Raw genomic sequence first — 27,548 nt, forward strand, 5'->3', positions numbered from 1 at the left:
TAAGAGGAATATTGTAAACAAAAACAGCTGGGGATTCCACTTACACATATAGGCAACTTCCTATATATCCATAAACTAAAGGATGACTCACGCTAGACCGGGCCGTGCCCGGGCCGTGGCGTCCGACGGTCTATGACGGCTGATCGATGATCACGTGGCGCTATTCATAGAAAACGAAGCGCCGCGCCGAATTCTCCGGCCCGGCCCCGGCCCGGTCTAGCGTGAGTCATCCTTAAAATTATATTATACGAGCCCTTGAACTATTAACAGATCCTGTTTGTTTTTTCCATGAAGCTTCGAACTAGAACGTTATGAATGATTGTGAACATTCCGGATGAGGTAGGTGTGAGCTATTTTTTGCATGCTCCTACTTAGCTATAGGTACCTATAAGTTATGTAATTTCATGGCAAATAAGATATTCTGAACAAATTAGCTTATATACGTCACTGTAAATGAAATGCTTCATTAGAAGTTAGTAGAACTATTCTAAATGCATTTGTTAGAACAATGATCAATAAATTAGTTATACTTAACACGGTCGACGACTTATATTTACGATCGATCGATCCTGATTCCTGCTTTAGTACCTCCTTACTTTGTATATTATACACTGTCTTTACTAGCTGAAAGTAGGCTAGAAATAGCTTAACATATTAGGTAAAAAAATTAGCTATAGCTGTGTACTTATTGTTTACAAACACGCGTCAAATATAGTACATTAATATTGAAAAGTATTCCTATGGAATATTTATGAAATAAGTAGACAGAATCAATCAAACTTCTTAGTAAAGTAAATAATGAGTCTGCCAAATACATTTTCCATCCAATTAATAAAAATAGAGAAAATAAAAATATAACCGTTCTTAAAAAGCCTTCCTAGTCTGGTAATGTGTGTGTTTAACAAGCTAGGTCATTTTAATCATTTTGGTAATTATCTACCTATTATGTAACAGACACACTTTATATCACCAAACTACGAATACGAAAAAACTATCTCAACATTTTACCATAACATACAAAAGAAGCTTTATCTCTAAAAAAAGTTGTGACGTGATGAAAGAAGGTGAATGAAAGTTGTGATATACTTAAAGTGTCTGTTACATAATAGGTAGATACATACCAAAATGATTAATGACCTAGCTTTTAAACACACACATTATCAGACTAGGAAGGCTTTTTAAGAATGGTTATATTTTTATTTTCTCTATTTGTATTAATTGGATGTAAAATGTATTTAAGGTGTTATTTATACAATACAACTATATAAATTTAAAAGGAAGTATGCTATCTAATCTACTCTGCCACTGACATCCGTAATGTGTCTATACAATATATTCAAATAGGTAGTTAATTTGATTCATTAATAATCTCTTAACCTACGTACGTCGCGTCGGTAATACTCGTCACGTCACTTAAAAAACCCTGCTGTAAAAACCGCTGGCAAATTTCACCAATGACATCATTATGCATTTTAAGTATTTTAACTGTCAGGAAAAGAAAAGTACAAAGTTCTATGATATGATAGCAATTAATTATATTATAAACTTACCAAAGAATACACAAAGATGATCCTCCACCCTGTCGTACTGGACCCTGGCGAGGAACGAGAATGCCAGCAGCATGGTGCCGGAGTGGCAGATCAGGGTGCGTCCGTGTAGGTTGCGCAGCTCTGGCAGCGACACGTACACCAGAAATGTCAGACCCAAGCACACCGCGGATATGGTAATCAGCTGTTGGGAAATTCAGTTATGTGAAACACTTGTGAAATAACCTCATATAAATAGAATCTAAAGATACCAATTAAATCTCAATGGCCTAAGTTACCCTCCAGGGCTAAAGTAACCCGACTTTACAGTATATAAGAATAGATAAGAAGGCAAGAAGGAAAAACTAACATAAAACATAAACTTAAATCTACGACGCTGCTTAAGATACGTAAATGAGATACTTCACGTCTATGTACTTATATAAAAACTTGAACAGAATGAGGAAAAAGTATCCAAAAACATAGTTGATAAAAAAGATCCAGTCAAACACATTAGGAATCATTGGATCTTAAGTAGTACGTACACTCACATACAAAATACAATACATGTCCACGAGATAGCAGAATTATAGGTACCGTAAAATGGGGTGAGTAGGGTCAAAACTGAAATTCAAACCTCGATAACATTTTATTTTTACGTATGAAAACTGAATGGTGTATGTAATAAGTGTTCCGGACGTTTGTATTTTAGTTTTTATTTTATTTTGGGTAGTTCCATTTCATAACTTTGACGATAAAGAGGAAAACCCACCTCACCCCGTAGTACCTCGTATTTGGGGTGAGAGGGGTTTTCATACAAAGGTGATTTTGGAAGATTGTTGGATCGTTTTTTTTATTATGCGTATTACTATAGCTCCATTTTAAATTGGAATACATTATTTTTGTAGCAGTAGCCTTAAAATCCCTTCTCACCCCCCTCTCAAACCTTCTCTCCCCATTCATAACCCACCTCTCCCCGCGAAACCTACTCACCCCGTTTTACGGTAGGTATTACACAGGATGGGCAAAAAATAAGTGAATTCCCGTTGCCAGGGAGGTTTTGAGATTATACTGAGCAACTTTTACTATGACCAACCCCTAAATCGCGCAAAAAAATTTGGCTGTTTCATACATTTTGGTTGTTCCTTTTTTTTATGGGAGAGTAAATTTTTTTTTCGCGATTTCGGGGTTGGTTCCATAGTAAAAGTTGCTCAGTCGAATCCCAAAACTAATTTTTTGGCCACCGTATACAGGGCGTCCCACGGCGATGCCACATGGAGGGAAAGTACCTTAAATATCATAGATAGCATATTTTGCTGAAAGAAGACTTCATTTTATTTTTAAAACTTAGTAAAGTTGCATTCATACTTTTTAATTTTTTTTGAAAAAAAATGTATGGAAAAAAATTATCGCGTCATTGAAGCCTTTCGATCGGTATGACAAAGCTACAAGGTATTTTTTTTTCTCGTGTAGCGGGTTCGATTCCCGGTTTAACCATGAAATTATTTAAAATGCAATTCAACTTGTTTTTTTAAATCGAAATAATGTCTTCTTTCAGTAAGATGTTCATTTACAATAATTAAGGTACTTTTCCTCCAATGACACGATAATTTTTTTCCATACATTTTTTTTCAAAAAAAATTAAAAAAGTATGAATGCAACTTTACTAAGTTTTAAAAATAAAATGAAGTCTTCTTTCAGCAAAATATGCTATCTATGATATTTAAGGTACTTTCCCTCCATGTGGCATCGCCGTGGGACGCCCTGTATATAAAGGTATCTTACCACAAATGACAAGTAGAAGTTTTTCTTAAGTTCAGGCGCGCCTAAGAAGCAAAAAACGGCTGCGACCTCGATAGGGTTGTCATCGTGGCAGTGTCGTCTGTCGAACTCCTCCACGCAATAATTGTCTTGCGCCCTGTTTCCTACTTGTTGCATAGTACCGTCCAGGTTCAAGCTGTGCTGGTCCTGCCAATTTTCTTTTCTGGTCACATATTTCCCTATCTGACATATGATTGATGTACGAATTCCCAGCAAATCTAATGAAAGAGAAAAACAATATGGTGATTTATGGCGTACTGGGTTATCTAGATAATGATTTAAAAACGTGAGTAAGATTTTATAATATACCTACTGTAAGTACTTAGGTATACTCTAGGGTGGTCCTTATTTCGCTTAATGTAAAATCTACTGCTAAAAAATCATTCGTTTATCAGAATTGTTAAATACATTTTAGGGGTTGCTACCGTACTTTGTTGACGTTTATCTCACTTTGTTCTGTTTGTCGATGTAAAGATTCCTTAGACTGACTCTAATTTAATGACTGTTTAAGAGAAAAGGTGACGATCGCTTCTCCGTACAAACGTAGTCCATATCTTCTCTGGATATGAAAAGTTTGCTTTTGATAATTATTAATATTAATCCCTCCGCCTATCGGCATCGGGCTTCTATTGTCTCGTTAATAAAGGCCAAACCCGCCAAACCTCCCTTATTGCACAATGTACTTTACCTACTATGTTATGCACCTATTAATTAACATAAACTTTATTTCTAAATTATTGACCAAATATATCAGATAATACATTTGGTAGTATTTATAATATATTTTCTAAAAGCATCAATCACTTATAAAACAAACTCCCCCGCTGTCTGTTTGTGTGTTTATATGTTCGCGATAAACTCAAAAACTACTGAACGGATTTTAATGAGGATTTTAACCCGTCAATAGAGTGATTCTTGAGGAAGGTTTAGGTGTATAAAATGTTAACCCGTGTTAAGCCAGGGCGGGTCGCTAGTTAAATAATAAGACAACCTTAAAAACGGCCCGCTCCTTTAAGTTTTAGCTGGAATATTCCAGATTTTTTAGAATCCATATATATATAGGGTCTACGAAATATCATTGCTTTTCGGTGAAGGAAAACATCGTGTGAAAAATGGAGGAATTCCAAAAGACCTAGTTTCCTTTCTGGGTTTCTTAGAAACTAGTGCCTGCGCCACTTCCAATGATTAAGTGGCTCTAGCGGGCTCCGGGCTCCTTTATGATAGAGCGGTACAAATTTACTTACCAGGAAAATCTTTATACTTTTCTCTCAAAGGATCCAGATATATTGACATGTTGAATGTTATTTCATAATCGGTATTAGGCACACATTCGCTCCTTGTAGATTTGCAGTCTCGGACTCTATAGTGCTCGCCTACTGGACAACACTTTCTGATAGGATATGCCCCGAAGAGTGTTGCATCGTTAGCACAAACTCTAGCAACTAAACCAGTGTTATCTTTTCTACGATCCATACACCATTCTCCTTCTCCCAATCGTTGTTCTCTTGTCATCGTTTTTCTTAAAGCAAACAAACTGCTGCCATAAATATGCAATGAAAATTCTTCGGACATCAAGTCTATCGAAAACTGTGTTCCTTTACAGTGAATTCCAGTGTCAACTTCAAATATACGAGGCTCTGCGCTTTTAATTTGTCTTACTAACCATTTTTCATCAATATCTTTATTAATACGTATACAAGCATTATTGATGGTGTCATAAGCATGATTTTCTGGACAACATTTTCTAATACGATCGATATGTAACACAGATTCTGTCGCGTTTTCAGTTTCATTAAAATTACATTTTAAAACTACTGTTTTTGGAATGTTACTTATTAATTCGCCATCTCGTATTTCTAAAACTATTCTATCATAACATGAATTGTGCTGGGATGTTGACACTACCATGCCCTCCGTTTTAAGTTCCTCTATATCTTCTTCTCCACATTCAGCAGGCATGCCGTAACTTACTTCTATGTCATCAGAGATAATTAATGGTGAGGTAGATATTTCATATTTTAAATTAGTGGATTCACGACTTTCACACTGGTAAATTGAAGATTCATTTACATTAGTAATTTTCACGAGGCTTTGATTCTCCGGACAACACTTATGAAATACCGTTAATTCACTTGAAACACTATTTGCACTTATTAATGCGAATAAACACATAATGGAGAGCCACATTTTCGTGTCTGCAATCCTTTAAAAATATATTAAAGAATAAAGTTCACAACAGGTGGTTGGTGTCGATCGTATTCGTGGGCATTGTTTATATTATAAATCGAGTTTGCCGGGCGGAGCGACGAGTTGCGAGCGCGGCACGGCGGCGGCGGCGGCGTAAACTGGAGTGGCCCGGAGCAGTGTCGGCGAGATGCCTCTGACCAACACTGGAGGCTGTTACGCCCTTGAAGTAACCGCGCGACCGGCCTTTTCGTATCTGCCTCGCAAAACACCCACGGCTTTTGTGCTTTCAAACTTAACAAAAACCACGCGGTTCGGGAAGCGAATAACAATGGACTGAGCAATTTTTGACTGCACTGAATCAATTTATTCATCGACAGATCGATAGGTACCATTTACGTTCACAACATTGAGTCAACTTAAGATTGTCCGATTGCTATAAAGACAGCGATTCAGGAGTTTTATCATCAGCTGATAACAAACACGACAGTGGAAAATGATTACGCAGAAGTTATATTTAAAATGTACTTTTTTTTATCGAATCACTATTTATAAGTGCTGCGCTGATCATAACAGTAGGTACTCGCGCGTACTACCTATAAACAAAAACAGTTTCTTTTTTCATATTTACAGTTTATTCATTTTCGTTGCTCTTAAATTTGTTGTTAACCATTTTATAGTACTTAAATATCTGGAAGACTGAGCTTTGCACGGAATATATTATAAAAACTCAAAAATGCGCGTTGCCCCAGAGATAAGACCTAGTTAGATCGAGTTATCGCCCCCAAAAACCCCCGTACCTATAGCAAATTTCTTCGAAATCGTTAGAGCCGTTTCCGAGATCCCCGAAATATATAAATAAACAAGAATTGCTCGTTTAAAGGCATTATATATATGTATTAATAGTTGAAACGAACGGTGAAATAAAATTTACCATAAAGAAGTGTAGCCAAAAAAGAGGTTTAGTTTATAATTTGTTTAACCTGAAACTCCGACCCTACAATCTTCACCGCAGTCGGCTAAAAAGACATTAGAAAAGCAAGCTTTTATACGTCTATAATCGAAACTAAGCATAATAATAAGAGAAATCAAGCATAATTTGTAAACTATTGGTACCTACGTCTTAACAATATATTAGGTAGGTACCCAGATTCTTGCAAAGTTAATATTGAAGAGAAAAGTTTATGATATTATACTTTCTCCTAGACATTTTTATTGTAGCTTTCACAGTTTTCATGAAAATTTAGAAAACCTAATAAGATTTTGGCAAAAAATTCATTTTTGGTACAAGCTCTTATCGCTGACTGTAATTTTCTGTCCACACAGGCAACTAATACTCATCGAGACTTTTCTAAGACCCCCCAAACACAATTAGTTTTTTTTTTATCACAGAGTTCCCATGGCCACCTCCTGTCTCCATCATCAGATCAGCTCCATGTAATCATAATATTGCATTGTCATTTGTCATCCGATTTACATAAAATTTAAAATTGCGGCTCTATCAGAGATCGGAAAGTGGATCAAATTTAGCTTCTAAGAGTTGACCCACACTAACTAACATACTAACATGGCAAGGTAAATAAAAGCTTGTAAAAATGAGAATATACAAGTGGGAGGAGGGGAGGGGAAGTAACTTCTCTGCGTGTTTCTACTTCAATTTACCTATTTATTATTATAAACTTAAAGTAAAAGCTATATGCATGCCATGTTTCGTGCTTTTTGCCGGATGAAACCATACCTCCAAACTAAATCGAGCTAAGGAGCCGAACTAGAAGTCTAGAGAAAATGAGACAAACACTCCCCAACAGTTTAACCGTGGGTTCATTAAAAAAGAAAACAATATTTCCAGGAAGACATTTTATTGCAAATCTATGAAAAATACAATTAACTTACTGCTACATAGGAGCTACCTAAAACATTATTACTTAAATAAATGACTTCAATTGGTTGGCACGTAAATAAGTTTATGAACTTACCATACTACCTAATTAATTACTATTACATTAAAGTTAAAAGTTGAATTTAAATTTAACGCTCGAAGAACATTTGGCACTAAGTATAAAATAATTACTCTATTATCATACCCTGTAGGATACTATCATACATGCATATTTTAAGTGTCTCTAAGCCTAACTTGGGCATACTTCGGCGGCATATTCGTCATTTAGGGCCTTACGCAGTTAGGACATCTTTGTTTTCGCATGTGTGTCGCGCAGTAGGTATCAAAATTAATCAAATATACCTATAAGTACTTACTGGCATTTTCATTTATGGTAGCCCCGCTAGTCGGCGTACTGGCGTATTTTTGTCCATAAGACCTGGCCGACTCAGGCTTAACCGGTTTGCTTAACCGGTCTAAAATTATTTACAGCTTGCTGGGAATTAATTCCTCAAAACGGTTTTTGGGTATAATTTGACTCGCCTATTAAACGTAGGTACAAAAGACGACTTAGGTAATTTTGATATCCGTCGACACGATATATCTAATGTCAAGTAATGTCGTAATGTCTATACTCCAATACACATATTTGCATTTAACTCGAAAAACAACACTCATGTGAAAAGAACAAAGCCGTCTGACAAACTTAATAGATCTATTACATTTAAAATAATCAGGCTTGTTTTATGAATCAATAGCAACATTGATCAAATGATCATGCATTGATCCATATCTTTACAGTAAGTCGAATTTGCCTCTATTCCAACATAAAGATCTAATGAAGACAAAAAGCGTTTTTGATTGACTAAGGTACATCGGATCGGACCCTTTCAACGTCACCATACAATAGCGTTCCGAATAGAAAGTTATCATTAAGAAAATGTTGTATGCGCAATATTGCCCTCCTAAGTCGAAAAGCGCTATCTCAAAAACAAATGATTTTGATAATGGAACTCTCAGTTATAGAAACTAAAGTATAAATTAGCAATGCATTTTCTTTTGAGATAGCGCCACTCGGCTTAGCAGGGCAGAATACGCTTTTAAAGAGTTTTAATGGCAGCCACAGCTCTTTACGACCATATTCTTGTACTTGCGCAGGATCACGTTGGCATCATCGGTGTAATACAGAACAGATATAGGCGAAAGCTTGATCGGTGCACACGACGGTTTTGGCACCTGAAATGATAGGAAAATACCAACCATTAAATCATTTGTTTCATAAAAGGTAGGAAAAAATTATACCGGGTGGGTATACCATTCCGAAGTTGCAGTTGTAAGTTTTACTTACGAAAACACAAATGGAGATTAAGCTATTTGTTATAGAGATAGTTATATGTATGTATTTCTTAATCTGAATAGGGTATTAGGTATTTGAGTACTATAATCGAACAATCAAAACTATTTTGCTACTACGCAATCTGTATGACACACTAGCATGTGACGTCACAATCAAATCACCTACTCTTTATGGTATTGTACGGGTTTTAAAATAAAAATTGACTAAAAATAACGGCTGTCTACGTTCCTCTATTAATCTTCGGGTGCTTTATTTCGTGAACGGTGTAAAATAATTTATTTTAAATATAGTCAAATAATTAACGCTTTTAAAGCTGCGCTGCGTCCCTAAACCAGGTGAGTAAAACTTACAAGTCTAAATCAACTGGCTGCCTGGTAATACAATAGCTTTATACAAACCTGTGTGGGATTCAACAGGTGAACCAATGTCTGCACTATGGCATGGTTGGTGGCGTTTTTATGCGCGTTTAGGGGGAAGTTGCACTCTCCACTGCAATAGAAAGCACCGTAACCATCGGGTGCGATAATCCAATCCTAGAACCAAAAAACATTTATTATTCTTCTTAGTATGTCATTTATAGGCGCTTACCAACTTTATTATAAAAAGAAAAATTTATCGATAAGAAGTCATCCAATTGCGTAGATGAAATTATAAATACTTATTACTTAAATCAAAATATTTGAAAAAAAAACCTACGCATTTATGCCAATAATGCCTACATAATTTTGGAAGAGCTGATGCTCTTGAAACTGCTGGATCGATTTTTATCAATCATTGCTAGGCTACGTAGGCTGCTACCACCAAAAATAAGGATCAAAGTGAAATAGTCAAATGACGTTCTAAAAGTGTTAATAATTTGTGTCGAAAGATGGCAGTAAATGTACTTACTACATAATTTACTTTCACAGCTAGAGGAATCTAGCTAGTGTAAATAGGTACTCTTTGACGTTATCGAAGATGTCAGCATTGTCAGCTTGCCATTGCTAGAACAGTCGTGGTAAGGCTACTGATTTAATTAGCAGTACACTACCCTATTTCGTGCGTGGTATATAAACAAGCCAAGTGCCATAATGATAAGGTTTCTTTTGTTGACGTACTTATAGTATAAGTATAGGTAGACAGGTACATATAATTTACTAAGTAGGTAGGTACTCCGATTGACGAGTCAATAAGCTTAATAATTGGGCTAGTATCGATCTCAATCCAAGTGACCCATATTTCCTCGCCGATTCGTCACCATGTTGTATAAGTGTTTAATTAATCGTTTTGTCAAGTTCAGGGTGTGTTAAATGCGCTGCTGATGTCTAGTAATAATTTGTATTATAATATATGGGTTTTGGGATACTTTACTGTGCTTACATAGCATAAGTACCTATTATAATAAAAGTTAAATCAGCTAGCGAAGTACTGATTAACTTGTTGGTTTGTTCAATCAGCAATAGCCAATCATCATTTAAGCCCAGTGGTGGATTTGCCCTAATGCCAAGTAGGCCCGGGCCTAGGGCGGCAAGATATTAGGGGCGGCAAATTATACAATAAATTATGTAAGTAGTCAATATGATGGGTCCTGAGAAAGGGGCGGCTGCAGGGCCTGGGGCCTCGGGCGGCAAAGACTGCAAATCCGCCACTGTTTAAACCCCGAGCGTCAGTCATTGGTTTCCGGGCGATAACTATGATATGAATTAAGTTGCCTCCTGAATGTCAGTTTATGGGCGCCTTGATGAAATGTGACCAGGATGGTCTTGAAAATTTTTTATACGCCATAATTTACCAGGAAAGAGTCAAGAGATTTGTAGCGATCATACTTACATACTAAGAAAATCATCGACTTCCCCAATCAGATTGAGTGACAACAGTAACAACACTCATCGTGATCAATTAATAATTAAGAAAATATATCCTTACCTGCCATTCTAAATCCTTGAAACTGACGTACAGGGTTTGAATTTCACAACTTCGAGTTGTCCAGTGTGATGTGTCTGGAACCAATTTTAACGTTGTTAGCGGGAAAGATGCCATTTTCATCGTTGCAATTTTTCATATCGGTAAATGAAATCGACTGTACTCTATTAAATTTTAACGATACAGGGTGCTTACGGGAATAGATTAATTTATTACTATAATAAGTAGTAACCTAAATAAATTAACTCTATCCCCCGTACCTATATGCATATAGACCAGTCCGCCCTGGGAATACCCAATTACCCAACTGGCGTGAAGTGGCGCAGAGGAGGGCAGAGTGGCGTTCTCTAATGTCAGAGGTCAAGATCTTTTTTGGGTCACCGAGCCAGTGATGTATGTATCCCCCATAGTTTAAAAGTTGTTTTTTTATTAATTGCAATTGGAGCGGACTGATGAACAAACGAATGAACAGCGTGCTACTACTTAGTAATAAAGTTCCGATTGGCCCTTCTGAAGTTTCGAAACCCTAAAAAAATTTCATTAAATATCAGTACAGATATGTATCTACATATACCCCCGGCAAGAAATCGGCAACTAACCTGTGAGGGGGTTTCTCAGGTAATTCTCCGAAGAGCCCGTATTCCGCCACCGCCGCGCCTCGCGCTTCCGTCGCCCGCTGGCGTCTGCAGCGCTCAACCTGGGCCCGCTCTTAAAGAAAGCCACGAGGAAGGGCTGCTTGCCCTCCACTATGGCCCCTCGAGGCTCCTCTAGCCCGATTTCCTCTGGTTTCATGTGACGTTCTGAAATTTACAAGCTTTAATTAACTGCTGCCTAGTTTTATTTTAGAAAATATAATACCTAAAACAGAGTGACCGTTCTTTAGCCTCACCGGGAATGGGATAGTGATACCTAGGTGAAATTTGTCTTTATAAATGTTTTATTAAATTAGCAGCTCTCCAAGTTTTCACAAATTATTTTAACCGGTTGAAGCGCTACCTACTACATACATACATAAGTTTTACTAAATGATTGAATCAGACTTCAGCAGCTTCTTGTGCAGTTAATGTTCCGTCACATAGGCGCGTTTTCGGGGCGTGAGCGTTTTATACGTAAAAGCGGGGCGCCCCGGTCACGCGCTGCCCGCAAACGCGCCTGTTTGACGGAGCCTTTAGGAGTACGAGTTATGAGGTTGGTAATGAAATTAATCCGCGATTGTCGAAGGACGTATTGAGCCACATGCCGAATGTATCCGTGACTTTGTTAGCTAGTGCTTGTCTTACATACTTAGCATACCTGGCTACTAGTGCGGGTGGATGGTAATGAAGAACACTCTGGGTGTCGGCGAGAGCGACGAACTACGCAACGAGTGCACTCTTCATCTTTGAAGCAAGTCGTGCGACAATAGAGTACCTAGCTGCGTGTGCGGGTGGATGGTAGGTGCCACGAGCCGAATACGCCCCTCGCCTTCCGCGTCAGTCAAGTAACATTAATAATATACTCGTATGTTAGTGTACCTGGCTGCGAGTGCGGGTGGATGGTAATGAAAAACCCTCTATTGTCTGCGGGGACGGTTAACCACGCACTGAGCGCGTCCGTTACGTTCAGTTCTAACCAGCCCTCTGACGACGCGCTTGTGTTTACTGCTGCTACTTTCTCTAATTGTAGATTTCTGCAACGTGAAAAAAAACATTTGTTCGTGCAATTTTTATTAATACGTAGGTAGTGGATGTATTTTAGATGAGCGGTAATTCTGGTAAAATTTAAACCGATCGAATCTAAGGAACTCGTGTTTTCGTCATGTCTGAAATCGATAGGTGATGAAAGGACTCTTAGTACACAATACACCCCAGTGGATATCCAAGCCAAAAGAATTGGCAATTAGGTGTATACTACTTATAATGCATCATTGTCACTGTCGCATTAGTCTCAGTGGTAGTCGTAATATCAAAATCCGTTCGTAAAAGATGTTATGGGGGCCAATTTTTGAATTTAGATCGCTCGATTTCGTCACTCGAAAATCGGTGGAAAACGGCAAAATGCTAATTTTTGAAATACGAGCGATCGGGAATCTAGTCTATTGGCCACTCGATTTCATTTATATTAGTAGAATTTAAACGCCTAGTAGTGGAGATATCATTTAACGAAATACACGAAATCGAGTGGTTGAATTTCAAAAATCGGCCCCCTGGTCGTTGCGATTGGAGTAGGAAAGTTGCGTACCCCAAGCTGTTGACGCTGATGACCCGATGCGCGACGACCGTGTACAGAGCTGTGGGGTCGTCGGTGTGCGCCGGAGCTTGGTGCAAGCGCAGCTCGGCGGAGAGCAGCGCGGCAGACGGCGGCGCGCCCGCCACCTCGAACCACACGTGCCGGCCGTGCTCATGTCGAAGCGCGCCCAAGTGATGCTCTAAAGATAACAAAAAACGTCTCAAAAATTCTCATACTTTTAGCTTTTGTGCAAAAGTAGTTACAATTAATGGAGACTATTAGACCTATGTTCGTGATTTTTAGGGTTCCGTACCCAAAGGGTAAAACGGGACCCTATTACTAAGACTTCGCTGTCCGTCCGTCCGCCCGTCCGTCCGTCCGTCCGTCCGTCCGTCTGTCACCAGGCTGTATCTCACGAACCGTGATAGCTAGACAGTTGAAATTTTCACAGATGATGTATTTCTGTTGCCGCTATAACAACAAATACTAAAAACAGAATAAAATAAAGATTTAAATGGGGCTCCCATACAACAAACGTGATTATTGACCAAAGTTAAGCAACGTCGGGAGGGGTCAGTACTTGGATGGGTGACCGTTTTCTTTTTGCTTTTTTTTGTTTTTTTTTTTGCATTATGGTACGGAACCCTTCGTGCGCGAGTCCGACTCGCACTTGCCCGGTTTTTTATTTTCTATCGAGCGAAAGTTGTTTAATCAGAGACTTCAAGACAATCAAAATAAGTACTTGTATTTTTTTTCGAATGTTATTTAAGTACTTAGAAAATAAAATAAATGTATATCATGTAGCAGTTTAACTCTTTATATTATTTGCTTGATTTCTTTGAGTTAATAAATGCGAAAGTAAATGTATTTCATGTAGCAGTTTAACTCTTTATATTATTTGATAGTGAGTGCAGTAAGTAGGTACCTACCTATATATTATAGTCTGATTCTATAGACTATACATACACGTCTGGACAACAATGATTACATATTCCATTCAGATTCACAATCGGTCGATAGGTACCCACTACCCATGCACATTTGCATAAATGCTATTGCAATGCCTAACCTGTCTCAATTCCCTACTTTGAACCGACACTCTGCATTCAAACACTTTTAGAAACTATGTTAGGTAAGTACGTATCGATATTGAGGTGTAATGTAAACAACCGGCGCAGTTTGTTCTTATCTACTCAATTTAGATTAGTGGAATCATAGGAAAAGCTATTTGCATGCTAATGTAAGGAGAGGCAGAAACAGGTGTTAGAGTCGTTCGGCGGGTGTAACACGAGCCCTATGCACGTGTATTGTTGCTTTATTAATTAACCACGCCTTGAATTCCAAATTTAGACATTATTTATTCCAATAATTGCGTCAAATCAATATCTAAGTATTTACCAGTGTTGGGCGTAATTAATTACTCGTGTAATTTAATTACTAATTGAATTACATGTAATTGAATTACAATGTAATTGAATTACATAAAATTTAATTACATGTAATTAAATTTTCTGTGTAATTTGCAATTGTAATTACATTAATTAGTAATTAAATTACTCAATTACTTTTCATTTACCTTTTTAATAATATGCAAATATGAACAAATTTACTTGGAGTAACTATAAAGAAAAACTTTTATGAATTCCATTATACGCTGGATAACGTTATAACATATTTTTTGTCCCTGGAATCATACCTTTACAGGGTACTATGTGACAAACCACGTTGAATATGGCGGTCGGCTCTTACGTCGCGTAGCACCGCATTAGTATTGGGGCGCCGCTAATAATGACGTAAGCGCCAACCTAAGGTGCCTTTCGGGTTGGACTGTAGCAAAGGGGGGCTGGGACTTAGAATTTTTTTTGACAAAGTGGTGTCATTATGACACTATTTTTAAATGATTGTAATGTGTAGATCACGTCAAAATAAGCATCTTTTACTGAAAAAACTTTTCTCTAAAATAAAAAATGGCTGAGTTAGACGCCTCCAAAGATTGATGTTTTTAAAGGGAGCTGGGACTTAGAAAATTTTCATCGCGAGTAGTGTCATTATGACATATATTTTAAATGATTGTAACTTATGGAACACGTCAAAATAAGCTACTTTTACTTGAAAAACTTTTTTCTAAAACTTTATTAAGAACTGTTTTAAAACCCCTGTTTTTTTCATTTTCTCAAAAAAAATTCCAAGTCCCAGAAACGGCCCCCCTTTGTTACAGTCCGCTATTTTCAATTTTAGAAAAAAGTTTTTCAAGTAAAAGTAGCCTATTTTAACGTGTTCTATACGTTACAATCATTTAAAATATATGTCATAATGACACCACTCGCGATGAAAATTTTCTAAGTCCCAGCTCCCTTTAAAAACATCAATCTTTGGAGGCGTCTAACTCAGCCATTTTTTATTTTAGAGAAAAGTTTTTTCAGTAAAAGATGCTTATTTTGACGTGATCTACACATTACAATCATTTAAAAATAGTATCTTAATTATTAATGACACCACTTAATCAGAAAAAAATTCTAAGTCCCAGCCCTCCCTTTGCTACAGTCCAACCAAAGTTAACATTGACAATGTTGCTTAGTCAAATTTAAAACCATTCAAAATGTTCATCTGATTTTGGAAATAAAGATGATCAAAAACTTGCATTCTATAAAAGTAACTGTAATTCAAAAAAGTAATTAAATTACAAATTTTAATTACAAAATGTAATAAGTAATTTAATTACTAATTACATTTTGCAATTGTAATTAGTAATTAAAATTTTAATTACTTTCCACATGTAATGGAAATTATTTGTTGGAATTACATTTTGTAATTGCAATTGTTAATTAGTAATTCAATTACTTTTTGCCCAACACTGGTATTTACCTACTGAGGTAATCGCTGCACGTGTTTTGTATAACAGTTTTGCGATTATACTTGCTGTAAAATGTGTATTGTAAATAAAGATGCCAATAGAAGGAGAGATTCTGGGAAGCGACCTGATAAGCTTTCTTTGAACTGATTGTGTTCTAAACATTACAAACCCGATAAATAAACATTTAAACATCCATCAAAGTATGTTATATATACCTCTACCCTATAAATACTTACATGTGCATATACCTGCCTTCTACTTAGTATATTTATTTTAACCGACTATCTACGGGAAGGGTATGTTTGTCGTATTTATGTAGGCACTTACAGGGTGCCTAGAAAAGATAACAATCGTTTGCGCCGTAGCGAAATACACGGTAATCTCTCTCTATCACACTTCCAAATTAGTGCGACACTTGCGACAGAGACATTAACGTTGCCTTCGCTACGCAGCGTAAAGCCGATAACGATTGGCGTCTTGGCTAGGCACCCTGCCCTGCCAATTAAGGCCCCGTTCGCACGGCAGCTTTTTCAACGCGCGTTAAAAAAGCGTTTGAATGACACAAATGGATAACCATGTATGTATTCACACGAAGGCGGTTTTTAAGCGCGGCGCTTTTTTATCGAGCACTGTTCGATTTTCGGCGTTGAGCGTTGGCGTCAAATTGAATAGAGCATACGGAACTCCGTGTATCTGTTCTCACAAGCGTTAAAAAAGCGCCGGCGCTGCTGTCAGTTGGCTGTCAAGTGTCAATTTTTGGTGTCAATCGTCAAGATTATTATTAGTTTCACCTTAAAATGTCAACTTATGCTTACAAATTCCTGAAATATTCGAACTATATTCAAATAATACGTCGTAATAGCAAATAAAGTATGGCTTTGCTGAGATGCGTACGTGGCAGTACGACTCACAAGTGATTTTTAAGCGTTCATATGAACACTAATATTGGAAACGGTAAAAAAGCGCCAACGTCGGGTTTTGGGCGTTTTCGGAAAAAAATATTTGGGTAAAATATCACTGTCCTACGACTTCGGTATACTTTTTTACCGTCAAATACTGTTTTAAAGTGGACTACATGTATACAAAAATTGTAAAGTGATTTATTATCTGAGTATTTATGGTAAAAAAACTGATTAAGTGGTACTTTAAAGTAAAGAAAATGTACAAAAACTGAAGAAAGGGAGATGATTTTTGAGTGTCCCATGCACACTTTGCATACTTTGGATCCAAATATTATATATCTGCCTCCTTCTAGGCCCGAACCTGGTTGTTGTGTGATAAGATCGTACCAGCCAAAATCTATTAAAAACCTTATTTTTTAGCACCTAAAGTAAAAATATGCATTAAAGTTTAATTTATTGTTGCCCTTTAATATCGACGTAGTGGAAATTTCCACCAACGTCACGGAGTTTTTACCAACTTAGTAGCAAAAATCTACTAATATCATACGGATTTTTACATGATCGTAACATTATGTTCCTATAATTACCCGGTGTTTAGGTTTTACAAGGCAATTGGGCTCGAAAAAAGCTAGTGTAGGTTGTGCGTCACGATGTGCAGAAATTTGTTTTCCACAACGAACTGAATTAAACTGAAGATAAGGAGTCAATTATTGACTAAATATTTATGAATTACGTTAGATTATTATGTGTTGTATGATATCAAATAATTATAATTAAGAAAATTCAAACGATCAGACCGCTATTTCGCTTTATTAACCAACCGGCATGCCTACGTCACATCCAAAACGTTACGTGATGTATTAGTGGAACAAAAAAACGTGACGTATGGAATGAAAATGCACGGTTTACATGCCGTCAGTTTAAGTTGCCAAAATATAGTAGGTAGAGTGATATTAAAAACAAACAAATAATTTTATTCTAGCTATATTCTTCTAACTACTCGACCTACTAGTAATTACTTAGCACCAGTGGCGGCTCGACCTAAGAAACGCTGGCAGGCGCAGGTTATGCTTTCGACTGCAGCAGTATTGCAGTACGACAATACTGCTAACTGCAAATGTCAAAAAACTGGGCAGCAACATCTTTTTTGATTTTGTAGCAGTAATTCAGTCGGCAGTATTATCGTGCTGCAATACTGCTGCAGTCGAAAGCATAATAACTGCAGGAAATTTCAAAATCTGTTAAGTTAAACTATAATAATAGGTATTAATTACTAAATTATTTAATTTAGTACAACATTAAGTAGGTATTAAATTAAGTAGCTATTTTCCGCACATGTAAACCCTTCATGTAGTTCCTAAACGCGATATTATGGTCCATAACGTCACTTTGTCCTACTGTGGCTGTGATTGATTTTATTATAATTTATATTAATTTTTAGGATAATTGATACTGATTTCGATCTCATTTGCAAGAATAATATATGATAATTATTAAAAACAACTTTTTATAATACCTTTACCTTGCGTTTTTTATAACAAAATGATTGCAAAGCAACAATTAAAACGAAAAATGTGACGTATTGGAAAGACTTGTTTAAATAACTTTATTGTAATACTTAGTATTGCAGTTATTATTCGTTTTTAGAAAATTAATATTGTTTTGTATTTCAATAAATAAAAACTGGTTCACTTAAAACACTCCGATCTTCACTTAAAACCTGCCTAAAACTTGTAACGTAATGGATCGTCACATTCGCTGTCATTCAGTTTAAAGTGATTTATTAGGAATATAAATAATTTATATAGAAAGAAAGTAACATTTTCATAAAATATATAAATAGTAGATTTAATTCAACCCATTTTTAGTAAAAAAAAAATTTTTTTTGGTGTGTGGAATTCCATTACGTGACGGACTCTAATTCTAAAAACGCCCTTTACCGCAACGCTTTTTAAGCTGTCGTGCGAATGGGGCCTAACGATACCTAAGTTCCGTAGCAAATATGCGTAGGTACTCAGAGGTCAGACATATAGTAGTCTTCTCTGCAGAAGTGCCCAGAAAATGTTGTTAATAAAAAGTAGACGTCTTAATCATAAAACAAAATAGTTTTTAGAGTTCCGTACCTCAAAAAGGAAAAATGCGGAACCCTTATAGGATCACTCGTGCATTTGTCGGTCCGTCTGTCATAGCCCATTTTCTCCAAAACTAATAGACCAATCAAGTAGAAATTTGGTATACATATATATATGTATACATACATGTCCGACATGTAACGTAAACAAATGAATTTTAAACATGGGGGTCACTTTTGGGGGGTAAATGAGAAAATAATTTTTCAAACTATATCGCGTACGTATCAAAGATTCAATATGTATATGTGAGAGAGAGAGAGAGAGAGAGCTTATATAAAAGAGCTTATTTTGAAAAAAAAACATTTTCTTTTTGCATTTTTTAAATAAATAGTTTAGAAGTTATTTAAGAAAATATCCAAAAAAATACCATCATCCCCCCTCCCCTCCCTTTATCTCAGAAACTACTGGATATAAAATTGTGAAAAAAAAATACACAATAGCCCCCTTATTCATAAACGTTTACTAAAGTTAGCAAGCCGATATAATAATCGTTTGTCCCTTTCCATCATACCAATACGTCGGAAAGGGATAAACGATTATTATCGGCTTGTCAACTTTAGTAAACGTTTATGAATAAGGGGTTAGGTTTAGGTCTTTACCTATAGATGACAGGAAAACCTAGTAGAAATGTGCAGTCAAGCGTAAGCCGGACTTAATTACTTAGTTTTTAGTACCCCTACGGGTTTTTTTAAAGACATTTGTCTCCCATTTCACATAAAAAAACGCACTTAACCGATTTGCAAGGCCGAAGTGATCCCATAAGAGCAACGCGAACAGTTATGTGCGGTGCTCTAAAAATACATTATTATAAATTAAGTACGAAACCCTTGAAACGCGAATCCGACTCACACTTGGCCGGTTTTTTCGTGGAGCCTGGCTGTCGCCGGACCGCCCAGTTTCCAGTTATAGGTTCAATCCAATCACGGTGGCATGCGATTTACTGAGTCATGCCTTACCTGGACTTTAACTACCTGGGTTCATTATGTTTCAAATGATAACGCCGACTTAACTGTAGGTTAAGTTGATGGCACTCGTAATTATGTTTGGAGTAAGTTGTTCGCTCTGTTTAAAAGTAACTATTCTTATAACCATCTCAGCTTGACCAATTTTTAAACAAGCAGATACGTTTGCGAGCGTTATTCCAAATTTTATATAGGAAAAAATGGGAAAAAAAACCTCACCTTCACCTTAGCTTGACTTGATGGTATCATAACATTTAAGTAATTATTACAGATATTCTATAGGTATACAACCAAAACATACCAATGCGACATTGAGAATTAGCAGCTACCTGCAAAAACAAACCAATGTTTGTTCAAACCAATGTTTACCTACTATAGGTAAGTACGTAAAATAAAAGTTTTGAAAAACTGGAAACACTTAAAGACACAAACAATGCAAGAAACTTAATAAACTGGTACTAACGTATATACTCGTACATAGAATTAAATGAATACGCTTAATCAATTATAAAATAGGTACAATAACAAAGTGCTAAACATACCATTATGCAAATATAAGGATACAAAACGCTGTAAATATAACGAAGTGTTATTACCCATGCATCTTATCTTCCCGTCTACCTACGCAAGTCGCCGTTGGTAAATTAGCGTTAATTCCTTAAACGAGATGGAAGGATATACTTACTTTTACTCTGGAACGTCATTATGAGATCGCTTTCGTCTATGGCATGATGTTCGTCGGCGCTGAGAGCCATCTCGGAGCTCCGCGTGGGGCGCGCTTGCTCGTGTTCTTCAGCTAGCTGCTTGTACACGTCCAGTAGGAAGCTGGGCGCCGAGCGGTCCAGCGCCGCGGCGCGCGTTCGCCGCGGACGCTCGCCCAGCCCTAGCAGATCCAGGATCTCATGCTCCACCACCATCCGCTCGTCCCGCGTCATCGCATGCTGGATCACGGTCTGATCGATCCCATTGTCGATATACAACCCCGAGAGAACGGCCTCCGCCGTCACAATAAACAACGTCAAACACACACATCGCCACGCTGTACCGGCCATGATGATGCGTAAGCGCACGCTCGACTGGCGCGAGAGGACCGAGTGCGGCGCGCGGAGCGCGGAGGCGCGGACGGGATCAACCGCTGAACCTGCCCACTCTCAAGGTGGGCCGCCGCACTCGCCACTCTCCCCACTACTAAAGCTACGTGTATACTGGCGTGAGCTCGGCACAGCCTCTGTAGCAACAGCGGGTATAACAAACCGGTCTGCAACTTTTATTGTTTCCACGACTTAAAAACAAAACATTTAAAATAAGATCTTTTTTTAAGGGCGCCAGCCCTACCTTCAATATACCTACCTACATTACATACATTTGATTACGGATTAGCGCGAGCGAGCGCGTTTAAACAATATCAATACAATTTTAAAATTGAATTCCAATTCCAATGCGTCAATCGTCATTAGTAGGTATAATTAAGTATATGCTAATGCTAAATGGCACTGGTAGGTACTATTTCTGACCCATAGCATGTCAACGTTTATCGCAACGATAAGGCCTCTGTGCATTCGTGCCTTTGTACTTTGCAATGTGCAACTATGTACATTATTATACCTACGTAGGTATAATAATGTACGGTTATATTCCTGTCTTTGCATCAACAGTCAGTCAACCGAGCCAAACAAGTTAAAATCAAGTTACGTGTGTAGCAAACAAGAACCTACCCAATAGAGGAAGTGTGAACAGAGCTTTAGGCGCATACTTTCAATATGATGAATAACGTAAACAATCCAAGAGCGGCACTCGACTGCGCTCAGCCCAACCAACCTCACTCACTGTAACATTTATTGTGAAGTTGTAAACATACGCATGGTTTTGAGCATGCCAAATACCTATTTATCTACTGTTTAAAAACTTGATTAGAAGAAATATTTTTTATACTGTTAAATATAATGTTTATAATTACAATTGCTTTGTAGATAAAAAATAAGACACCAAAATACAATAGGTAAGACACAAAAAGTGAAAGGAATTTCAGCATCGGCGATGTCACGACTTGTGAAATAACAGCGTGGAATCGCACTCCACAATAGATGGCGAATATGAAGGTACACACAGGTATCTCGTAGGTATATCTTACTACACAACTCACTACCGAAAAAAATCCTGTTATAATTAGATCCAGCTATTTGTAACATGCATAATTGGAGCTCGGGTCAGGCACACTGATTGAGCCGAACTAGTAATAAATTTTGTAAATTTTGCCGACATTTTTGTAAACTGTGGGAAGACTTGCAAGAATAAAATCGAGCCTAATTTTAGGTAGTTCAATCATTCTTTATTGCTTATCATATCATTAATTAATTACATTTACAACTACAGAGTTATTTTTTTACTTAACATACTTCTCCATGAACTTTTTGTGGAACTCTGATCTCAATGAGTCATTAATAAAAGTATTGGGTTTCTTCTCAGGTTCCGAACGCGCACAGTTTTTAAACACGACATCATCATCCCATCGTCTCTTTACCTGAAATGAACAGACATTATTAGAACGTTAAATTAAAAATGTATCATTTATAACAAGATACATACATCTAAGACGCAGATACATCACACTCAAACCTAACCTTTTTTTATGTAATCATGTCGGAATGGTATCAGACCGAGGTTTCGGTTTCGGCATATAAAGATCAAGTTTCGGCCGAAGGTACGGTTTCGACCGAAACTAGAACAGAACTGAACCTTCTGTATTGTATCGGTAAAAAACAAGACCGAAGTGATCCCATAAGTGTTCCGTAAACAAAGTTTTGTACGGAACACTAAAAACCGATTTCGGTCGTTACTCCTACGACGGACGGTAGTTACTTATGCAACAAGACAGTAGAGTCAGCAAAGTTGGTATTTGCTGCGAGTGCCGAACAAGCGAACTCACTACGCTACGCTCGTGATTCTTTTTTAAAATCTTGAGCGTACGAAAGCGTAACGAAGGGGTAAGGCACGAGGTACAATAATTTTGTCCTCATGTTGCACGTATCTATGAATCTCAACAGCATTTCGTTCACTGTTTCTTGGAGCTACTGAGATTCACCAAATTTAAGCTATTGACGTTCATGCGTGAACTTAAAATTTACTTAAGTCATCATCATCATCATCATATCAGCCCTTTATCGCCCACTGCTGAGCATAGGCCTCTCTTCTAGTACGCCACTTGTCCTGGTCCTGAGCTAATCTCATCCAGAAGTAACCCGCAATTTTCCGGATGTCGTCCACCCAACGAGCCAACGGACGCCAGGCGCTTCTTTCATTTGAAAGCGGCCACCATTCTGTTAACATTTTAGTCCACCTGCCCTCACTCTGCCTGTCCAACATGTCCTGCCCAGTTCCATTTTAGTTTGGTAATGACGAAAATTCGTCGTCATTTACTTAAGTAATAATAATTAGCCCTTTCAGCGAGTAGCGTCTCTAGCTTCACGGGCCCTTAAAACACGTATATTTCACGTGAGTAAATGGTCGTCCAAAATATAATTAATATTCAAAACTAAAAGGGATGAGGAACTAATATTCAAATAATAATAATAATATAGCCTTTATTCGCTGATATTCAAATACTAATATTGAAATCAAGCCATTTACGTAATAAATGTAATAACAACAATTATTAGTCTAAGAAATGAGTTTACACTTTCAGCTTCCTAACTTAGAAGGAAGGAATCAGTATGAATGGCGTGGATGTGCGATTGCGCCCCTCTATCGCGCCTTAGTGCCAATCAGGAAGAAATATTGGGAACTGTATCTAGTGGCAGACTTGCAGTCTTGGCCGCCCTTGGCCCCGGGCCCTGTAGTATGTACTAGCCGCCCCTTTCTCAAACATTTCATAATAGATTTAACATGAAATGGATTTCATAATCTGGAAACAAATCTGTGTAACTATGATTGAGGTTTGATTATAAAGTAATTCTTACCTTCAAGTCATTCTTTTGGCCCGCTGCAGAGTAGTTTAATAATGGATTTCCAGACAAAATATTCTCCATGCGGATTCTTTCTTCCTCCTGTTTCCGCTCAGCTTCCTGAAATAGTTTCATTATGAAAAACATGAAATGAAAAGGCACAATTAAAAAGGAAATAATATAAAGACAAAATCTATTTACGTGATATTGATCCTCAGTTTAATTTCATCCAAATCACTTATTGCATGGAGCTTTTTTATTTAAATAAAATATTTAAATAAAGTCTGATTGATATTATATACATATACATATGCTCAAGATAGAAAGGCGTGGAAGGATCTTGTGGAGGCCCTATGCACCTCTGGGGTGCCCTAGGACAAGCAACAACAACATATGTTTTGGACAGTGATTAACTTACCTTTTTAGCCTGTTCTAATGCTCTCTCTTTTTTTATTTTGTTCAGCTCTGCCAATAATGCTGCAGTATCATCATCAGAGTCATCAGAGTCTGATGAATCACCCTCTAAGGGATCATCAGCATCCAAGCTGGCTGCGGGAACCTGATCAATTTTGGGGCGCTTAACTGGTGGTTCATTTAGTCTGCGAGCACTAGGGGCTTTGCCGTCTTTCTCTCGGTCGTCCAACTCCTTGCGAAAATCGCGGGAACGCAGCTCATCAGTTGTGCCTTGACCTTGCTCTCTGTAATAAAAGTTGAAAATAAATGTTATTTCTCCTATTCTGTCCAATTTCTTTTGGTATTCCACCTGTCCAATTTAAGAGATAAGATAAGAGATAAGAGATCTTTATTTGCATACCATAGTACAGATGTTATATACATGGACCCTGGAAAGGGTGTAGCAAAAATTGGTGGTTAACAATTTCATAGTATTAGTTATTATTACTACTGACTTATACTTACGTTCGATACTTATACATTTTCTAAATTGCACTTTTAAGTTTAACAGCCTCTTCTAATGAATACTTGAATCTTATTACCTATAGACAAGGATTACTACATTAACTTATAAGTACCTACTTATTACTTTTTGTATTAATATAAAATATGTTATAATATAATACAATTATATTTATATTATATGCTAAGTTACTATTTATTTATTACATTACATAGTATCATCCTCCATAAATTCGGCTATTGAGTAGTAACATTTATCCATCAGCATAGTTTTAAGGCGGTTTATGAAGTTGGGGTCTGTTTTTAAATAAGTGGGGATTTTATTATAAACATTTATGGCTCTGTAGTATGGACCGTTCTTGTATATTTCTAATTTAGGCTCCGGGAGTTCTATGTAGTGTTGACGTCGAGGGTTTTGACAGAATTGGAATAAATGTAGGTTTTTGCGGACAAATGTTGCTACTTCCAAAATGTACAGAGAGGGGAGGGTCAGTAGGTTAAGATCTTTGAAGTGTGGTCTACAGCTGTGGGGTGGATGTATATTTACTAGGATCCTGATACATTTTTTCTGCATGATGAAAACGTTTTGAATGTCGGTGCTGTGGCCCCACAAGAGAAGCCCGTAGCGTAGCCATGCGACTGCTTGTGAGTGATACGCCGCCAGCGCACACTCTAAGGTAGTGCTACACTTTAATACGCTGAGTGCATACACAAATCGGGCAAGTTTATTTTTAATTTTTTCTACATGTTTTTTCCATGTCAAATGGCTGTCCAGTGTAAGACCCAATAAGGTGCAGTCGGGTACTTCTTTGATATTTAGGTTGTTTATTACAGTGTTGAGATTTAGGGGTTGCTTTTGTCTTGGTCTGAATTGGATTAATTTTGATTTATCATTATTTATTATGAGGTTGTGATCGTTGAGCCAATGAGTTATTGAATTAAACGTTTGTTCTATGTAGGAGCTGCTGCTATTGTTATCTGGGCATTGGAATAAGATGGATATGTCATCGGCAAACATAACAACTTTGTGTTCAGTGGATTTTGGAAGGTCATTTATGTAAATGAGGAATAGAATGCACCCTATGACACTACCTTGTGGGATTGAGTTCTCGATATATCGTATATTGGATTGTATATTGGATTTATATGTCTAAAGTGTATTTTGTCTCATATTTTGCTTAATGATAGAGTGAGACGCAATGACAATGAACCAAGATATTGGACAGATGGAATAAATCTGTAGCATAGATAATACAGTAACCCTGGAATTAATTCATGTCGTGTTTATCTATTACATGAATTATAAAATTTCGCCATAGTATTTAATTATGGTTTTGGAGTGCAATATAATTAGGCGAAGTAATCAAACCGCTTAAGACTTACGAAAGATACGAATGATGTTTCGATTTACTGATCTACATGTGTAATACCGAGTACCGACATGGATTGCTCTAGAGTCTAGACAAATACTTGACGCATAGCATAGTTACCTGTATTTAAGCTTTGTGTGGCCTGGCAAATCTCTGCTGGAGTATTGACGTGATATAGCACTTAGATCTTTTTCCCCACGACCTGTACCCCCTCTGGCAGGATCAAAAGTAGGTCTGGCTGCTGTAGTCATATTGACGAAATAATGTCAAAGCAACAAATTCAATTGGTGATACTACGATGACAAAACAAATGGACAAAATACACGACTTGCACGAGGAAAAAGATAATCGTAATATTTTTATACAAATCAATGTCAAAGACACACACAGTCGGACCACAGTCACCTCACCTCACCACAGAATGTAAAGTAAACGACAATCGAACGATACAGAGCGTAGGAGACCATACACTCTTATGGCTCCTCTACACGATGGGCCAATATACGCCGGCCAAGGGACGCATTTATGCGTTAGAGGGAGCAAGTGATATTGCTATCTCATTCTACCGCATGGCTGCGTCCCTTGGAGTGGACAAGTAGACACTAGATATAGGGCTGTCCAATAACAAAAAGTAAAATCGATTCGATTAATCCGGTGATTCGAAATAATCTAATGGCTGGTTTAGATTCGCGGCTCGTGGCTCGTCTCGCGGCGGGTCTCGTGGCTCGCCTCGAGCGCGTAAGCCCATCAAACTAATGATTACACTCTCGCCTCGTGGCTCAGCTCGTGGCTCGTCTCGGGGCTCGTAAGCTCGTCAAGCTAATATATTTTAAACACTAACGGCACGTCATAAGGTTTATAACCGAATGACAAGCCGAACGCGAGTGTAAACGAAAGCGCCCCGCCCGCGGAAGAGCCCCTCGTGCCTAAAGAACCGCACCTCCACGCGAGCCTGGCGAGTGCGAGCCGATCCACGAGCCCCCCGCTTAAATTCGCGTTTCGTGGCGCGGCTCGCGGCTCGGCTCGTGGCTCGCACGACGGCACGAGAATGTAAACCGCTTTATACAGGTCTATGTGACAGCTTCATTTCATTCATTTCAAATCAGTGTTGCCAGATGGTCACAAAAGTCACATTTTTCGTGACTTTTCGCCTTCTCGTGTGACCTGTGCGTGACTTACGATCTTGAGGCAATTTTTGTGACTTTTTAAGCTAGATGAATTTTGGACAAGTTTAGTTCTGCAATTTGTATTATTTAGGAACGCGGAGAACACACCCAAGTTGACACTTGCACTGACACCTTGACGTTACATCCACCATCATGTTTATTATAATAGTCGTGGCAAGATGAGACTTGTTACCTTGACATGACGGTGTCATTTAGTTTGATAGTAGTAGTTATTTTTTTTTAGTGTATAATTAATTTCTTTTAGCCTCATATCTCGAATATCTGTACGAATAACATTATAATTACTTCGGACAAAAGATTTATCACAACATTTTCTACAAATTTGGTTATATTCATTTTTACTCTGCGATCAATACTTTAGGAGTTACAGGCTGTTAAAGTTAAATAAAAGATAAAAAATAGACGGTT

At 37.5% G+C, this 27,548-nt stretch overlaps 3 protein-coding genes across 5 annotated transcripts in view; all 3 read right to left on the reverse strand.

Moving 5' to 3' along the window:
* Positions 1–5,890, reverse strand: part of LOC134663698 (G-protein coupled receptor Mth-like) — a 28,480-nt gene extending 22,590 nt beyond the window's left edge. For both annotated transcript variants that reach the window (XM_063520152.1, XM_063520150.1), the window contains exons 1-3: positions 4,592–5,890; positions 3,312–3,565; positions 1,551–1,731 (exon numbers count right to left, since the gene is read on the reverse strand). In XM_063520152.1, coding sequence (XP_063376222.1) covers positions 1,551–1,731; positions 3,312–3,565; positions 4,592–5,534 — 1,378 coding nt within the window. In that variant the 5' untranslated portion in view covers positions 5,535–5,890. The remainder of the gene's footprint in view (positions 1–1,550; positions 1,732–3,311; positions 3,566–4,591) is intronic.
* On the reverse strand, positions 1,626–20,899 carry LOC134663709 (protein 60A). 2 transcript variants are annotated; one of them, XM_063520165.1, is made up of 8 exons: positions 20,413–20,899; positions 12,890–13,076; positions 12,184–12,338; positions 11,269–11,469; positions 10,673–10,746; positions 9,166–9,300; positions 8,594–8,646; positions 1,626–1,659 (listed from the first exon to the last, which is right to left on the reverse strand). In XM_063520165.1, the coding sequence occupies exons 1-8, from the start codon at positions 20,777–20,779 to the stop codon at positions 1,641–1,643; spliced, it is 1,191 nt and encodes a 396-aa protein (XP_063376235.1). In that variant the 5' UTR covers positions 20,780–20,899; the 3' UTR covers positions 1,626–1,640. The 2 variants fall into 2 exon arrangements, with proteins under 2 accessions (XP_063376235.1, XP_063376234.1); XM_063520164.1 differs by lacking the exon at positions 1,626–1,659 and having other exon boundaries at positions 7,374–8,646; positions 20,413–20,898.
* Positions 20,900–22,034: 1,135 nt separating this feature from the next.
* LOC134663714 (protein CWC15 homolog) lies at positions 22,035–26,343 on the reverse strand. Its single transcript, XM_063520171.1, has 4 exons — positions 26,074–26,343; positions 24,087–24,366; positions 23,684–23,788; positions 22,035–22,248 (listed from the first exon to the last, which is right to left on the reverse strand). The coding sequence occupies exons 1-4, from the start codon at positions 26,202–26,204 to the stop codon at positions 22,111–22,113; spliced, it is 654 nt and encodes a 217-aa protein (XP_063376241.1). The 5' UTR covers positions 26,205–26,343; the 3' UTR covers positions 22,035–22,110.
* Positions 26,344–27,548: the final 1,205 nt, after the last annotated feature.

This window comes from Cydia fagiglandana, chromosome 4 (assembly GCF_963556715.1).
Source record: "Cydia fagiglandana chromosome 4, ilCydFagi1.1, whole genome shotgun sequence".
NCBI classification, from domain to species: domain Eukaryota; kingdom Metazoa; phylum Arthropoda; class Insecta; order Lepidoptera; family Tortricidae; genus Cydia; species Cydia fagiglandana.

Coding starts and splice junctions, on each gene's coding strand:
- LOC134663714 (XM_063520171.1), bottom strand. CDS start 26,204: ATGACTACAGCAGCCAGACCTACTTTTGATCCTGCCAGAGGGGGTACA. Junction 24,367..26,073: donor CACACAAAGCTTAAATACAG/GTAACTATGCTA, acceptor CTTTTATTACAG/AGAGCAAGGTCAAGGCACAA. Junction 22,249..23,683: donor GCCAAAAGAATGACTTGAAG/GTAAGAATTACT, acceptor TGTTCATTTCAG/GTAAAGAGACGATGGGATGA.
- LOC134663709 (XM_063520164.1), bottom strand. CDS start 20,779: ATGGCCGGTACAGCGTGGCGATGTGTGTGTTTGACGTTGTTTATTGTG. Junction 13,077..20,412: donor AATGACGTTCCAGAGTAAAA/GTAAGTATATCC, acceptor TGTTATCTTTAG/AGCATCACTTGGGCGCGCTT. Junction 10,747..11,268: donor CCTGAGAAACCCCCTCACAG/GTTAGTTGCCGA, acceptor AATTGGTTCCAG/ACACATCACACTGGACAACT.